The sequence below is a fragment of the Mastigoproctus giganteus genome, chromosome 11 (assembly GCF_048544385.1).
Source record: "Mastigoproctus giganteus isolate SK-2022 chromosome 11, ASM4854438v1, whole genome shotgun sequence".
NCBI classification, from domain to species: Eukaryota; Metazoa; Arthropoda; class Arachnida; order Uropygi; family Thelyphonidae; genus Mastigoproctus; species Mastigoproctus giganteus.
Window position 1 is genome coordinate 69,538,436 of NC_143585.1, and position 18,174 is coordinate 69,556,609.

At 40.4% G+C, this 18,174-nt stretch overlaps 1 protein-coding gene across 1 annotated transcript in view; it reads right to left on the bottom strand.

The window, feature by feature from the left end:
- Window positions 1-18,174, bottom strand: part of LOC150078096 (metabotropic glutamate receptor 4-like) — a 65,508-nt gene that overhangs the window by 24,647 nt on the left and 22,687 nt on the right. Inside the window, exon 3 of the mRNA XM_090384464.1 lies at window positions 17,213-17,351. Coding sequence (XP_090240590.1) covers window positions 17,213-17,351 — 139 coding nt within the window. The remainder of the gene's footprint in view (window positions 1-17,212; window positions 17,352-18,174) is intronic.

Below are 18,174 nucleotides of genomic sequence, written 5' to 3' on the forward strand. Positions count from 1 at the left end.
AAGGTATGGGCGTTGGATCCCAGTGATGCTAATCTGGAAAACCAGCAGCATCACTGGGAGGTCCCCTCACCACGTACAGGTGCCCACGTCGAGGGGAACAAAGAAATAGAACACTATTACATACCAAACAGGAAGAAAACAAAAGACAAGCCAACACTAATTGTGAAGTTTTCAAACCATGTGGCAAAGGAAAAATGGATGAGAAAGGCAAAGGAGATCCGACTAACAGCAAAGGACATATATCAGAACAATAGCAATAGCCCAATCTACATAAATGACCACTTAACAGCCCACCTCAAGCAATTGTTTTGGGAAACAAAACAACTAACAAGAACTCACAGTTACAAATTTTTATGGCTAAAACATGGCAAAATTTATGTGAAGAAGAATGAATCTTCAAGAGCCATTAGAATTCAGAGTTCAAAGGATTTGCAGTTTATAAAATAGACTCTTTTATTGTGAATAATTGAAATTTTCAGAAATCTAGATTTAAGGTAAAAATAAGACATCAGGTATGCTTTTTGAGGAATCACAGATTTACAATTCACCTTTACATTTTATAAATAATCAAAATATTCAAGCTCTTATAATTGATAAAAAACAATTCTTTATGGTAGCTCTAAATATCAGGTCACTAATAAAAAATTGGTTTAACTTCTTGCAATATATAAATCCAATGAAAGAATTTATCTCTTGTATAGTTTTAACGGAGGTTAACATAAAAAGTGAGGAAATTTCCAATTATAACATACAAGGTTATGATAAGGTCTATATATTGAGAGAGCTGAGAAGGGGCGGAGGAATAATAATATACTATAGAACATGCTTTAGGGCAATACAGGTTTACCACTTAACTCAGTCTTGTGAAAACTGCTGTGTCAAATTATTAGGTTGGTTGGTTGGTTATTGGACGTTTAATGGCGCATCAGCAACTAAGGCTATCATGCGCCAAGTCTAGGGTAATAAAATATAAAATAGCATATCTAGTTAATATATTATACACAAAAATATGGCATAGACCATTTACAATATGCTAAACATGAGGGCAGTCTAAATAAAACTATGTAGATTAATCAGTTCTAAAAACCTGAATACATCTGACACATTGTCATCGTCCGATAAAATCTGCCTGAGTGTATAAGGCTCAGACAGATGGTTAAAACATGAACGGCGTTCATTATTAAAATATGTACATTCGACTAAAATATGACGGATACTTAAAATTGCTTTACAATGTCTACACACAGGACAATCATCAGCCCTCAGCAAATACGAATGCGTCAGGTGAGAATGTCCTATGCGTAGCCGAGCAAGAATTACTTCCTCCCGTCGGACCCTGCACTGACTAGAACCCCTCGACGTGGGCACCTGTACGTGGTGAGGGGACCTCCCAGTGATGCTGCTGGGTTTCCAGATTAGCATCACTGGGATCTAACGCCCATACCTTGGTTCCAGGGTTACATCTTTGGAATCCGGCGTGTGCAGCCGTGCGCCGCGACCCGTGGAAGCGGAAATGGGGATCCTGGTGGTTGAGGGGCCCAGCCTTAATACACCACTTTGGCCCCTGCTTCGACGAGACGGGTGGTCCCGGACCGGCTCGACTGGGATCAATCGGCGGGTGGTTCTATACTGCTAGGGTCAACTGCGTTCCAATAAGTCTCCCTCCCTTTGGTCCTGGGACGGGATAAAGACTTATTGGTAACGTGGGTATGGTGCTCTAAGCGAACTCGGCGTCCCATTCGTGTACGCAGTACCTGCTAGTTCACGAGTGGGCGTCCCCTCGTAGGGCTCCGTGGTGGGTGAGGTACTTAGGCATCAGACATTTTCTTTTTACTCATATGAGTAATTTAAATTCTTCTTCTGGGGCCCCAACAAGGCCCCTACCTAATCGATCGTCAGATGAGAGTGAAAGCAATTCAGCTAAAAGAGCCAGAACTGAGGAGAAAACAACATCTGTGACACCTCTTTTCCTCATTCTCCATTCCACCGGAGAGCAGTCACTTGGGAAAATGTCACCTTTCTTTATCCAGAAAGGATTAGAAGGGATGGCAGGCTCACCCAAATCCGTTAAACGGCTGCGTTCTGGAGATATTCTAATTGAAGCAGCAAATATAAATCAAGCTGAAAAATTTTTGAAAGCCATATTTATAGGGGGAATACCCATCATCGTAACCCCTCACAAAACTTTGAACTCTTCAAGAGGTGTGATATCAGAGTGGGATCTTCTTCACGTTTCTGAAGAAGAGATCTGCTCTGAATTAAAAGAACAAGGAGTGACAGCTGTAAAGCGGATATCCATGCGTAAGGATGGGAATCTTGTCCCTACCCGAGTTCTCATCCTAACATTCAACACCCCACGGCCTCCAAGTTCCATCAAGGCAGGGTACTTAAACTGCCCAGTGAGGATTTACGTTCCCAACCCACTGAGGTGTTTTAAATGTCAAAAGTACGGCCACTCACAAACATCCTGTCGTGGTAATCCTGCCTGTGCTCGATGTGGTGTTAAAGACCACGAGAGCAAGGAATGTCTAGCTCCTAAGCCTAATTGTATTAACTGCCAAGGAGAGCACCCTGCATACTCTCGAGCATGCCAGCGGTGGAAGGACGAAAAGGAGATACAGAAATTAAAAACGGAGCTAAACATCTCCTACCCAGAGGCTAGAAAACGCATACAACCAATAAATAGCGGGAAACCTTCATATGCCCAGAAGGTTTCTGCTAAGTGCACTATCGGTACACAAACTGAGATGACTATACCACCAAAAGAGTCATTCACCCCGATTGCACGCTATTTATTGAGTTCACAAAAGCCCACCACAAAAACACAATCAGCTGCCACTCCTATATCCGTACCTCCTAGTGCTCCACCACTACCTAAACCAAGTGGTAAAGAAAAGCCAAAAACTTTAGAAGAGTCATCCGTGACACCAGAAAGAATGGATGTAGAGAACAAGGAGGTACAGGATGAATCAGTCTTGGAACTCTTTGCGGAGGAAGAAATGGACACGGGACATCGTCCTTTCTTCCCCAAAAAAGATAAAGCCAAGGCTGATAAAAGTAAGCCCTCAGCACCTCGGAAGCCGCCTGATGGACCCACCAAGCCAAAATAATGGCTAAATTCCTACAATGGAATTGTCGTGGATTCCGGCGAAATACTGATGACATCAAGGCCCTCCTGCAAAAGCACGAGCCAGTTTGCTTTTGCTTGCAGGAGACTTATCTAAAGGCGAATGATGATCCCACCATGCATAACATCACAATCTTTCGTAAGGATAGAATTGCGGATGGTCCTGCTCATGGAGGAGTGGCTATCCTTGTGAGTAATCAGACCCCAGTTCAGCCCTTGCTAATTACAACCAGCATAGAGGCTGTTGCAATTCGCCTTACAGTGGGATTTTTATTAACGGTCTGCTCTATTTATTTGCCACCTGGGACTGACATCTCCCAGGAAGCCCTTGATGATCTTCTAAAGCAGTTGCCTCCCCCTTTCTTACTTCTTGGGGATATGAATGGACATAACTCCCTGTGGGGTAGTGCTAACATCAATGAAAGGGGACGGGTCATAGAGCGTATGCTCAATGACAATGCCCTTTCCCTTCTCAATACTGGAACAAACACCTTCTTCCATATGCCTACCCGTACTTTTTCTGCCATTGATCTCTCTATCTGCTCCCCTTCTCTGCTCCCTTCACTCACTTGGGAAGTGGAGGAGAATCCATACGGAAGTGATCACTTCCCTGTGATAACCTTGTTACACAGTGGGAGACCATGTCTTCCTTTTAGGTTACCACGGTGGAAGTTTGATCAGGCTGACTGGAATGCCTTCCAACATCAGGCAAATTTTGAACTCAGTACAGTCAGTCAGGAGCCTATCAATGATGCAGTAACGTACATCACAGAAATCATTGTCCAAGCAGCTGCGAATACTGTTCCAAAAACATCTGGCCGGTTTCCACCATTTCCCAAACCTTGGTGGAATTCACAATGCACAGCAGCAAAAAAGGCTCAAAACAAAGCGTGGGGGATATTCCGTCGATATCCTACCACTGCTAATCTAATAGCTTTCAAGCGTGCACGAGCCAAAGCACGCTACATTCGCCGTCAGAGTCAAAAGGAATCATGGATCCGTTTTACATCATCTGTTAACCAGGCTACCAATTCTAAGGTAGTCTGGGATAAAATCCGGAAAATGAAGGGAAAATATACATCCCACCCTTCTTCAATCCTAGATTACAATGGATGCGCTATTGCAGATCCAACTGCAATAGCCAATGCTCTTGGGGAAACATTCTCTAACATCTCTGCAACATCCTCGTATTCCCCAGAGTTTCTGGTCCTGAAACATAAACTGGAAAAAGAGGCACTTAATTTTAAGTCAAAGAACATCTATCCCTACAATGGGCCGTTCACTATTCAGGAACTGAAAAGAGCCCTCGCCCTTTCCAAAGCAAGTGCTGTTGGACCAGATGGCATCCATTATGAATTGGTTAAACATCTTTCACCAAAATCTATGGATTATCTGCTCTCTCTGTATAACAGAATCTTTATTGAAGGGCAGTTTCCGGATTCCTGGCGACAGGCAATCGTTCTTGCCTTTCCTAAGCCAGGAAAGGATCCAAAAATCACCACCAATTATCGTCCTATTGCTCTGACTAGCTGTCTGTGCAAAATTTTGGAGAGAATGGTCAATTCTCGTTTAATATGGTATTTAGAATCAAATGACCTTCTCTCCAATATCCAGTGCGGCTTCCGAAGGAACCGGTCCACTTTGGACCATCTTATTAGACTGGAAACATCCATCCGGGATGCTTTCCTAAAACGCGAACACTTGGTGTCGGTGTTCTTTGACATGGAGAAAGCGTATGACACAACTTGGAGATTTGGCATTTTAAAAGATCTGCATAGCCTCGGTCTTAGGGGGCAACTCCCCATTTTTATTAAAAACTTTTTAGCCAATCGATCTTTCCAGGTTCGTGTGGGATCCTCACTCTCTCGTTCCTTTAGCCAAGAGGAGGGAGTACCACAAGGATCAGTATTAAGTGTCACGCTTTTTGCCATCAAAGTAAATTCCATCACAGAACAACTTCCTCAAACTGTAAACAGTGCCCTCTATGTTGATGACTTTAGCATATTTTGCCAGTCATGCAACATGAGGGTGATTGAAAGACAACTGCAGAAAGCCATTGATCGACTCAACTCCTGGGCACTTACAAATGGTTTCAGGTTCTCGCCGGAGAAGACCGTTTGCGTACACTTTTGTCGTAAGCGTAATCTTCATCCTGAACCCGAATTAAGGCTCGGACGAAATGCTATTCCAATAGCAGCGGATACAAAATTCTTGGGACTCGTATTTGACAAAAAGTTGACCTTTCTGGATCACATCCGTCAACTCCGCACAAAGTGCACAAGAGGGCTGAATATTCTGCGCTCTCTTTCCTCTACATCTTGGGGTGCGGATCGATGCACCCTACTACGCATCTACCGTGCACTTGTACGATCCAGACTAGATTACGGGTCCCTGGTATACAATTCGGCCAGAGACAGTGTACTTCGGTGGCTGGATCCTGTCCATCATCTGGCTCTCCGTACCGCTATTGGAGCATATCGAACATCTCCAGTCCAGAGCTTATACGTCGAAGCAAACGAACCGCCGTTATTGCTTCGACGCAAGCAGTTGTCTCTAAACTACGCTCTAAAACTGAAATCCCTGCCAGACCACCCTACGTGGCTATCCGTTTTTGAGCCACGATGGGAAAATTTATACAACACCCGTAAGACTGCCAATCGCCCTTTTGGTATTCGTGTCCAAGAGCTACTTAAAGAACTTAATATCAAGGTAGACAAGGTTGCGCAAACATCAAAGCAACCCCTTCCACCCTGGCATGCTCATGTCCCGGCATGTGACTTGTCCCTTAGAAATTGGGGAAAGTCGGACACTCCGTCATCTGTCTACCTGCAGCTTTTTTCAGCACACCGAGCTGAACATTCTGACTTCGTGCCAGTCTACACAGACGGCTCGAAGGCGGAATCATATGTGGGATCCGCTGCTGTCTTTAGAGACAGCACTACATCGGAGCAGATTCCCTCTGAATGCAGCATATTTACTGCAGAGCTGCACGCTATAAAGTTAGCCTTGGATCACATTATTAAATGCCAATACCAACGGTTCATTTTATATTCAGACTCTCTCAGCGTGTTACAGGCTTTAATATCTGTGAGATATAATTCTCATCCAGTTCTGTCTAGCATTCAGCAGAAGCTTCACGTTCTCCATGAACGTGAATATGATATCCGCTTCTGCTGGATTCCTAGCCACATTGGGATTAGGGGAAATGATTTGGCTGACGCCGCAGCCAAATCAGCAATTCCCAATAATAACTGCTGCCTGTTAGTCCCCTATACAGACTACAGGCAAATAATACACGAGAAGATTCACTCCCAATGGCAGGATTCGTGGAATAGGCAGACTGCGAATAAATTATATCGTATAAAGCCCGTAATTGAACCGTGGCAGTCTAGTCTGCGCAGGAATCGTACTGAGGAAGTTGTTCTTGCCCGGACCCGCATAGGACACAGTCATTTAACGCATTCGTTTCTGCTGAGGGCTGATGACCCTCCTATGTGTGTGTCCTGTGGCACAATGTTAACGATCAGACACCTTTTAATTGACTGTCCAGATTTTAGCAGTACCCGTTTTACCGCTTTTAATCATCTGACTGAGCCTTATACACTCAGTCAGATTTTATCCGACAATGACAATGTGTCTGCTGTTTTTAGCTTTTTAAAAGCAATAAAGGTTTTTAATCGTATTTAAAATTTATATTTTATTGTTGTTTATTTATGTTTTCAGATCTGGACATGGTGGCCTAATTAATTAGGTCACCGAGATGTTAAATTTTTTAGATATTACCTGGTCTTGGCGCATTATAGCCTTAGTTGCTAGTGCGCCAATAAAACCCAAATCAATCAATCAATCAATCAATCAAACTGACTAGAATGCCAAAGCATTATTTCAGGCTTAATTTCATTCAGTTTGTTGGTAGAGCATGCATTCCAAGCTTCTTGCCAACGCGCGCATAATTTTTTGTAGATCAGTTGCTTGCAGTCTGTATAGGGGACTCACAAACTGATGCGACTTTGTGGCGTTGCTGATTTTGCTGCTGCATCAGCTAAGTCATTGTCTCTGATACCAACATGGCTAGGGATCCAGCAAAAGCGAATATCAAAATTTAACTCTAAGAGGGAGTGTAATATTTGCTGCACCCGACATAACACTGGGTGAGTGCTTCTCACAGTGGATAAGGCCTGTAATACGCTTAGAGAGTCCATATATAGCATGCACTTTTGGTAGTGGTGGGTTTTTATATGATCCAAGGCCAGTTCTACTGCGTGTAGCTCTGCAGTGTATATGCTACATTCACTTGGAATATGATTACAGATTGTTTTGCTTGGAAAGACACAAGCAGATCCCACAAACTCTTCAGATTTCGAGCCATCTGTATATACCGGCAAGAATTCAGAGTGTTCGGCAAGGTGTGTTGCAAAGAGTTGCCGATATATACATGGCAATGTGTTAGCTTTCAGCCAACTCCTAAGACTGAAGTCACAAGACGGAGATCGTATATTCCAAGGGGGAAGATCTTGCTTGACTGACGTTGATATATTATCCAACGTGAAGCCAATATCATGAACCAGCTCTTGAATCCTGATACCAAAAGGCCGACTGGCAGTTTTACGCGTATTATATAGATTTTCCCACCGTGGCATATAAATCGATGTCCACGTAGGATGGTCAGGCAGGGATTTTATTTTTATAGCATATTGTAACGACAATTGCTGACGTCGAAGCATCAATGGCGGTTCATTGGCTTCAACGTATAGACTTTGGACAGGCGAAGTACGGAAAGCCCCTGTGGCAATCCGAATGGCTTTATGGTGGATTGGGTCAAGCCATCGGAGTACAGAAATTCTAGCAGAAGAGTAAGCTTGGGAACCATAGTCAAGTTTAGAGCGAACAAGTGCTCGGTATAGACGCAATAATATGCTTCTATCTGCTCCCCAAAAGTTGGAGGAGATAGCACTGAGCATGTTCAAACCCCTCATGCATTTTGCTCTAAGCTGACGGATATGGTGTAGGAATGTCAGTTTTTTATCAAAGATAAGTCCCAAAAATTTTGTTTCTGCTACCACAGGAATTGGATTTTGTCCCAGTCTAAGTTCCGGGTCAGGATGTAGATTCCGTTTGCGGCAGAAGTGTATGCAAACGGTCTTTTGCGCAGAAAACGTAAACCCATTGGTTAAAGCCCAGGAACTAAGGTAATTGAGTGCTTGTTGCAATTGTCGTTCAATAACTCTCATGCTACAGGAGTGACAGAAAATACTAAAATCATCAACATACAAGGCACTATTTACTGAAGGAGGAAGCTGTTTTGTAATGGAGTTAACTTTGACTGCAAACAGCGTAACACTGAGGACAGAGCCTTGGGGAACTCCTTCCTCTTGACAAAAGAGGCGAGACACACTGGATTTAACACGAACCTGGAAGAGTCGTTTAGATAAAAAATTTCTGATAAAAATAGGGAGGTGGCCTCTCAGACCAAAAGAATAGAGGTCTTTTAAAACACCGTACCTCCAGGTTGTGTCATAAGCTTTTTCCATGTCAAAGAAGACTGATACCAAGTGCTCACGCTTTAAAAACGCATCGCGAATCGCTGTTTCCAGTCGGATTAAATGGTCCAAAGTGGAATGATTCCTTCGGAAGCCGCACTGAATTTTGTTCAAAAGGTCATTTGCCTCAAGGTAATATATAAGGCGGGCATTCACCATTTTTTCCAAAATCTTACATAAGCAACTGGTCAGAGCAATTGGACGATAGTTGCTAGGAATTTTGGGATCTTTTCCTGGCTTTGGGAAAGCGAGGACAGTTGCCCTACGCCAAGAAACGGGAAATTGATCCTCCAAATAAATTCGGTTGTAGAGATGTAGCAACAGCTCTAGAGAGTGAGATGATAGATGTTTTATCATCTCATACTGAATTTCATCTGGCCCTGCGGCACTCACTTTCGAGGTAGCAAGTGCAATGGTTAATTCCACTTCACTAAAAGGCAGGTTATAAGTTTCGGCTTTGCTTGAAGCGAATTGAAGTTTTTGTTTCTCCGCTTTCTTCTTTAACACTAGAAACTCAGCAGAGTATGAAGTTTCAGCAGATATAGTGGAGAATACTTCTCCTAGAGCGTTGGCAATAGCAGTTGGGTCTGCTAATGTACAACCATTATGTTGTAACATAGATGAAGGAGCTGATTTGTATTTACCCTTCATCTTCCGAATTTTATCCCAGACAACTTTGGTACTGGTCATCTGGTTAATTGAAGATGTAAACTTGACCCAGCATTCCTTTTGGCTCTGTCGGCGTATAAATCGTGCTTTAGCACGGGCACGTTTAAAAGCTATAAGATTTGCGGTGGTGGGGTAACGTCGGAATTTTCCCCATGACCGATTTTGTAACTTTCTTGCTTCTTTACAATCTTGGTTCCACCATGGCTTAGGAAAGCGTGGAAATCGGGAGGATGTTTTTGGGATTGCAGTTGCCGCTGCGTGGAGAATACACTCTGTGATATACTTCACTGCTTCATCAATTGATTCCTGCTGAATTTGTACAGGATCAAATTCAGTGAGTAGTGAAAATTTACTCCAGTCTGCTTCATCATACTTCCAGCGTGGAATTCTAAATGGATGACAAGGTTGTCCGTTCACAATGGTAGATATTACGGGGAAATGGTCGCTTCCATAAGGATTCTGTTCCACTTCCCAGGAAAGCAAAGGTAGCAGAGAAGGCGAACAGATGGAAAGATCGATGGCAGAGAAAGTACGGGTAGGCATATGGAAATAGGTGTTTATTCCCATATTTAGTAACGACAGGCCGTTATTGTCGAGAAAACGTTCAACAATACGACCTCGTTCATTAGTTTCTGCACTACCCCACAGGGTACTATGTCCATTAAAGTCTCCAAGAAGGCAAAAAGGAGAGGGCAATTGCGTAATAAGATCGTCGAGATCTACCTGGGAAATGTGTGGCCCAGGAGGCAAATATATAGAACATATTGTAAGTAAAGACCCTATTGCTAAACGAATGGCTACTGCTTCTAAATTAGTGTTCAATTGAACTTGTGAGAAAGGGGTATGGTTGCCCACAAGGATTGCGACTCCTCCATGGGCCGGGCCATCCCCGTTTCTGTCTTTACGAACAACAGAAAGATTTCGAAAGATGGGGTCATCATTTGCCTTTAGGTACGTTTCCTGCAAGCAAAAGCAAATAGGTTCATATTTGCGCATTAGCATTTTGACATCCTCCATATTTCGTCGTAATCCACGACAATTCCATTGCAGTAATTTAGCCATTATTACTTGGAATTAGTGGATCCGTTGACTGGCTTCCGAAGTGATGCGGGTTTTGATTGGCCCGCTTTGGGTTTTATTCTGCCTTTGGGAAATTGAGGGCGCCCAATATCCATTTCTTCCTCTGGATGAAGATCCAGAATAGATTCTTCCGCACTTTCAGCTTCTTCATTTACCTCCATTTCCTCCTGTACCTCACTAATAACAGGCGGGGTTTTTGTTGGAGGTGATTTTCCTTTAGGTGCTACTTCCTTCGGTGGTATTGAAATGGGAGTAGCGACTGCTTTATCTTGCTGTGCTTGTGTCAACAAGTATCTAGCTTGGGGTGCAAAAGAATCACGTGGCGATATTGAAATATCAGTTTGCGTCGAAATTGAAACCTTCCTCAAAACTGCTTGTGCATAAGATTTTCCACTGTTTACTGGTGTTACCTGTTTCTTCGCTTCCACATATGGGATGTTCTGTTCCGTCTTGATTTTTTGAATTTGTTTTTCGTCTTTCCATCTTTGGCATGCTCTTGAATATGCAGGGTGTTCACCGCCACAATTCAAGCATGCTGGTTTCGAGGCAGAACATTCCTTTGTGTCATGTTCTTTTGCTCCACAGCGGGCACAAGCAGGTGATCCACGACATGACATCTGAGAGTGGTCATATTTTTGGCATTTGAAACATCGCAACGGGTTTGGAATATACAGCCTTACAGGACAGTTCAAATAACCAGCCTTGATGGAAGTAGGCGGTTTAGGTGTGTTAAATGTAAGGATAAGAACCCTAGTTGGAACTAGTTTTCCCTCCTTACGCATAAATATCCTCTTAACAGCTGTAACTCCTTGATCTCTCAGTTCGGTGCATATCTCCTCTTCAGATGTTTCAAGGAGATCCCACTCGGCAATTACGCCACGCGATGTATTCAATGTCCTGTGTGGTGATATCTTAATTGGAATTCCCCCAAGAGATGTTGCTTGGAGGAGCAATTCTGAATGTCGCACTGAGGAAGTTTCAACTAAAAGGTCACCCGATCTAAGTCGTTTTACCGACTTCGGGGACCCTGCCAGCCCTTCAAGACCCTTCTGAATGAAGAAGGGCGACATTTTACCTATTTCCTTTTCACCGGTAGAATGTATGATAAGGAATCGAGGTACAGGAGGTGGTGCAGCTTCTGTTCGGTGTTTCTTTTTTGATGTTATATTATCATCATCAATTTCAGGTAGGGACCTCGTAGAGGCCCCAGAGGGGTTTGAAAGATTTAAATTACTCATAAGAGTAAAAAGAAAATGTCTGATGCCTAAGTACCTCACCCACCACCGAGCCCAACGAGGGGACGCCCACTCGTGAACTAGCAGGTACTGCGTACACGAATGGGACGCCGAGTTCGCTTAGAACACCATACCCACGTTACCAATAAGTCTTTATCCCGTCCCAGGACCAAAGGGAGGGAGACTTATTGGAACGCAGTTGACCCTAGCAGTATAAAACCACCCGCCGATTGATCCCAGTCGAGCCGGTCCGGGACCGCCCGTCTTGTCGAAGCAGGGGCCAAAGTGGTGTATTAAGGCTGGGCCCCTCAACCACCAGGATCCCCCTTTCCGCTTCCACGGGTCGCGGCGCACGGCTGCACACGCCGGATTCCAAAGATGTAACCCTGGAACCAAGGTATGGGCGTTAGATCCCAGTGATGCTAATCTGGAAAACCAGCAGCATCACTGGGAGGTCCCCTCACCACGTACAGGTGCCCACGTCGAGGGGAAATTATTAGGAGAAGACTCAGAAAACACATTCATGATTTGTGCTTTTTACAGGCCACCATCAGATTCAATAAACAGCTTCCTAATAGAATTAGAAAACATTATTTTGCAATGGGACGACATACAAACAGATAAGACCATACTAGTAGGAGATTTTAATATTAATTTACTAGCCGATGTAACTGATAATGTGATACCCAGATACTCTGCAATCTTAAACAATTATGGATTTGAACATACCTTAATTGGAATAACTAGACAACAAAGGATGGAGGGTAATAGAACAGTCAGCTCTTGTTTGGACCACCTAATTACAAATATCAAGTTGAAGTATGCTAATTCCTACATACTATTAAATCAACTTTCAGATCACAGAACATGTATACTAATAGTAGATATGTATTCAAAACAACACCCATGTGAAGAAAAAAAATTAACAAATGCTATGAAGAAAAATTATTTATCAACAGGGAAACTGAAACAGAACATAGGAACCTTGTTAATACAAGAGCAAGCATCATACACAACAAATGTAAATGTTTTTTCAAATAAGATAATACAAATTATAAACAATTCGAGGTTTAATACCGAGAGAAAAGTTAATCACACAGCCAACAACACAAACACTGGGAGTAGCAGGATTAAGCTTAGGAAACCTTGGATGACTAAAGAAATAGAAGAACTAATGGTACAAAGGGATAAATATTACAGGCAGTTTAGAAATTGTCCATCAAAGAAAGAACATTATCACAATTATAAAACACTCAGAAATAAAGTGACAGGTATGATAAAAAAGCAAAAAAACACTTATTACAATCATCTTTTCATGGATAAGCAGATAACACAAAAGGATAAATGGAGCATTATAAATAACATGTTAAGTACAAGGAAGAAAAAGTCAAGGGGAAACCAAATTAAAACACTAGTAGAACAGATTTCTGGTGCAAACAAACAATATGAGGCTGCAAATAGGTTTGCCAAAGCTGTATTAGATCTCAACAGATATTTAATACATTATTGCCCAAATTCCTTTACTCAACAAGATAGGCTTCCTCAGATAATGAACTCTTGTGTAGTCTTAGCTCCACATTATACTGAGATTCTTAAAATTATAGAACAATTAAAGAACAAGAAATCTTACGGACTGGACTGTATTACAGTAACCGAAGTAAAGAGAAACAAAGAACAGTTCTCAGTTCTCTTGGTAGAGCTAATAGCACGGATGTTAGAGTCGGGAAGCTATCCTACAAACTTACTGTCATTTAAGATAATTCCTATATATAAAAAGGGACCACCAGATGACTTTTGCAACTACAGACCAATAACAATACAGTCAGTTTTAAATAAGATAATAGAAAATTATATATTTTTCCATATAAGCAAATATTTACATCAATATGGACTGTTAAACAGCTCTCTATTCTCATATCAGAAGGGCAAGAGCACACAGACATTATTAGAGAACTTAATAGACTCTCTAAACTTACATTTAAACAACAATAACTTCATATTGATTTTATTTATAGATTTGACCAAAGCTTATGACCTAATTGATATCCCAATATTGCAACAGAAATTACTGAAATATGGAATAAGGGGAAGACTCAATCAACTACTAGCAAATTATTTAACCAAGAGAAAAATAACAGTAGAAGTAGAAAATACAAAGGGGAAATCTTATAATGTAAAGAGAGGAGTACCTCAGGGCACTCATGCTGGGCCAATCATGTTCAACATCTATATAAATGACATATTCGAAGTAACTAAGAACTCCTTTATAAAAATTTATGCAGATGATATAATCTTATATACAATAGGAAAGGACCTAACAAAAATGGCAAATGATTTACAACAGGATGCAATACATTTACAATCTTGGCTGCACGATAATAAATTAGCACTCAGCTTTGAAAAAACTAAATTTTTGGTAATAAGGCCTCCTCATCAAACCTTGGACATTCAACCCTCTATCAAATTGCACAAACATGATTGCCTACATGAACAGAATTTCCAGAATTGCGAATGTCTAACTGTGGAAGAAGTCTCAAATCATTGTTACCTTGGGTTATGGATCGACTACAGTCTAAGTTGGATAATGCATATAACAAACTTGTACAAAAAAATGAGATTTTATGTGTACTTTTTCTACTACATTAAGAATAAGTTAAATCTTAGAACAAAAGTAACCTTATATTATGCATTAGTGGACTCCCAACTCAATTATTTAGTAAATATATGGGCACGAGCAAATAAAACAGAAATAAGGGCAATAGACAACTTAATGAATAGGATTCTGAAACTTTTAATGGGGACAAACTCTTGGAACGACCTGAATAAGAGAAGGCAATTTTTGTTGAAACATAAAATATTGTATCCAGTTCAAAAACTAAAGTTAAATCTATTCTTAAAAAATCTTAACACTATTTTTGAAGAGTCGAATCTGCAAAGAAATGTCTCACATAATTTAAGGAACCCAAAAGCAATTACTTTGCCTCACCCTAGGATACTAAATAGATTTGGAGATAGGCACACAATGAATGTAATAAACAACTTGTTGGCTAGCATTGATTTCAGGCTCAGGAGAAGTTATCCCATCTCCAAATTAAAATTCCTAATAAGAAAATTCTTGATACTCAATGACACAGTAGATTAGAATTGATATGCAGATAAACTACCTCTGTTTACAGTGTGGAATATACTATGTGTAGTGACTTCATAGTCTTTTCTGTAAGATAACAAATTTGTACAAAACTTGTAAAGGAAGAACTACAACTTGTTGTCAAGACATTTACTTTTCTTAACAAGTTCATTTATTGTAAACGAATTCTCTTGATAAATAAAATTGTATTGTATTGTATTGTATTGTATTATTATTATTATTATTATTATTATTATTATTATTATTATTATTAGCCCTACGGTACAAAGAAGCGTGATGGTTTTGCTGCACCAATCAAAAAAAATTTCTGAATTACCCTAAGTGAGAGAGAGAGAGTAGAAGGGGAATCACCAAGAAAGAAGAATGATGATATCCAGCTCAGGACCCTGGGTGTGCCAAGCCCATACTCACCAGATGTGAGCCCTTGGGGTTGGTTTTGGTGCACATTTATTCCAATCTATACTGTTTTCCATCTATGGTATGTGTATATGTATGCGTAGGTGTGTTAAGAGCAAAGAAAATAAGGCAATGGGGCGTTCAGTGTATTATGTCTGTAATTGTGCGTGTAATTGTGGGTTCTACGAACGGCATGCTACTTGCTGGATGAAAAACCCAAGTATCTGGCGAAACCACCTTGATGTCATCGTCTCAGAACAACTAATCCGCCAAAGAGTGAAAAAAGTTCATAAAAGTTCCTGGTGCCACTGACCCGGAAGGGTTCAACCCGGACCTTTTCCACCCGATATGGGAAAGACCGTGATTATAATTATTTTCACTACATTTTAGTTAGTCTGTTCTGAGACTGGTTTATCTGTTCATGGGATTAAAACACATTGGGAACAAAAAAAAAAAAATTCCCCTAAAAGTCAGTCAGCAGGAAAAGGCTTATCCACCACTAATTATTTCGATCCTCTACTACATTCGAATCTAGACCTCCGCCAATAACGAGTGGCATATCACTCCGAAACAGAATTTTGTTTTATTAGGAGGAATGCATCAAGTATTGAAAACCTCCTTTATGGTTCTTTCTGTTAAAAAATAATTATCAAAGGATTTTCAATGAATAATCAGGAAAATGATTTACCAGAAACCTTGGCTAGCGTATAATGATTTTTGGAATGTTAATTTTCACCAGTTTGAAAAAAAAAATTAAAATTCAGAGGTATCTATTTAATTCGTATGCAAGAGAATATGCTCTCAGGATCACATATGTATAATGAAATTTAGACGTGCTCTGAAAGAGTCAAGAAGCATCAACAGTCCAACTCCAAATTCATCGAAATAACTTTGTATCTTCTTGTCTTTTCGATCTTCAGCGTGCACACACGTGTTCTAGAGTACTATAGATTCCAATACCTGTAGAGAGACACTTAGGTGGACACTTGTAGCTGCTGCTGCTACAAAAATGTGGTTGTTGCACAATGAACTGTTGCTATCATTGGGAACAAAACTAAGTTACACCTTAAATTGTTCATGGAAATTCATGTTTTTTCAAAACGTGATGGTGTTTTAATACTTTTGGTAGGCCAGTATGCGTGTGCATTGTATGTATATATATATATATATATATATATATATATATATATATATATACAGTATTCATTCTGACACCAATAATACAAATCTAATTTGAATGAGTTTATTAAAAAAAATGGATTCCACAACATCATCAAAATACATTGACAGTTTCAATCTCACCTTCAATTGCTAGTAATATATTAATGATATGTAGTTCGCGAAACTGTAGTTCGAGTTTCTGATATTATTAATTTTCAAATGCAATTTTGACATCTTTTTTATTAATATAAAGTAACAATTAGAATTAATTGCAAAATATCTGAGCCAAGTTTCTATATTAAAGAGTTCTAAGCTGTGAATTTTATTCTTGAGTTTTCATTTTTAATTATTAATGTACCATTCTGGGTTAATTATCACGAAGTTCGCTCACCAAAGAATATTACAATGAAGAATATTAGTTTCGTGTTGACCTCGCTAAATCGGAAGCTTTCAACCAAGAGTGGAAGAAACGGAGACCATAGAGGTTTTCCGAAATTGAAGTTCCTGTTCGCGTGAAAGATGACGTCACACAAAGTATTGTAGCAACCTTCAACAAAATCCGTTTCTATTGTGTTCAAGGGCTGCTCCTGCCATCCAGTTTAGAATCCGTGATGATCACCCCAAGATCAATCGATGCTTGTATTCAACAAATACGTAAAATACACCGAGTGGTGCAGGAGTACCTTCCCCATAGACATGATGGAGAAATATCGATTGATTTTTTGAAGGAGTTTGAAGAAGATAAACAGATAGAAAAAGTTGAGTGAATGTGATAGTGTAATACATGACATCAGCAAGGATATAAAACGTATTCGTCAAGCATTTGTTTATGGATGAATGAATCAATAAGATTTACCTGCAGTTGTCTTCATTAAGGAAAACCAACATTGCTTTAGAATCTCTGAATTTTTGAAAAACTTTGACGACCTCCTCAAAATCTTTTTGTTTTGGATTCCTCGGAATTTTGAACGAAGTCACAATGCAAATGTCCGGAGCTGTAAATGATAATAAAAGCAGAAATAAGATAATATATCAGTTGATCGAGTTACTGGTTTTATTTATTTTTCATCCATATATATTAAGTTCCTTTTTTCTTGTATACCATATGAGGGTTATGGAGCAGTAGAGCCACGAAATTTAAAAGATAAGCATAACTTTATAATTACATTCCTTCGGTATAATTCTAGTCCCCACCCCTCATATAATATGGTTTTAAATATCCTTACTCTTGTGGAATATTATGCAAATGATGTCTGTGTTTCTGAACTCAACTTTATATGCATACATAGAATTTTTTCCCCTACTTGTTCAACTTCCTTCGTACAATATCGGGTTATGAAGTCTAATCTGTGAATAAATTTTCACCGAATGAAACTGTAGCTGCATGAAATAGGAAGACAATGTATTTTGAGTAAAAGTTAAGAATTATCGGTTTCATCTACAAGCTACAGTATCCAATAATACACCGCCAAAATGGTCCTCCGTATCAAACGTCAACATACTTGGACATTTGGGATATTGTCCCAAATTAAAAAAAAAACAATATTTTACTTCATTAATTTTAACAAAACGAAAATTCTCTTTGAATCCTGGTCATGCGATTTCAGAGAAATAATGCCGACCGGGCTAGCTGGGTGGGTAAAGTGCCTACCTGGCAACCCAAAGGTCGCGGGTTCGAATCCCGCCTCGGGCTAGGATATTACGATGGTGACGTACTCTCCGGTTGGACCTCACGGCCACGATGCCCGAAGGAAGCAGGAAAAAACTGGTTCCTTCGTGTATTACTCACATCATACTATAATAAAAAAAAGAAATAAT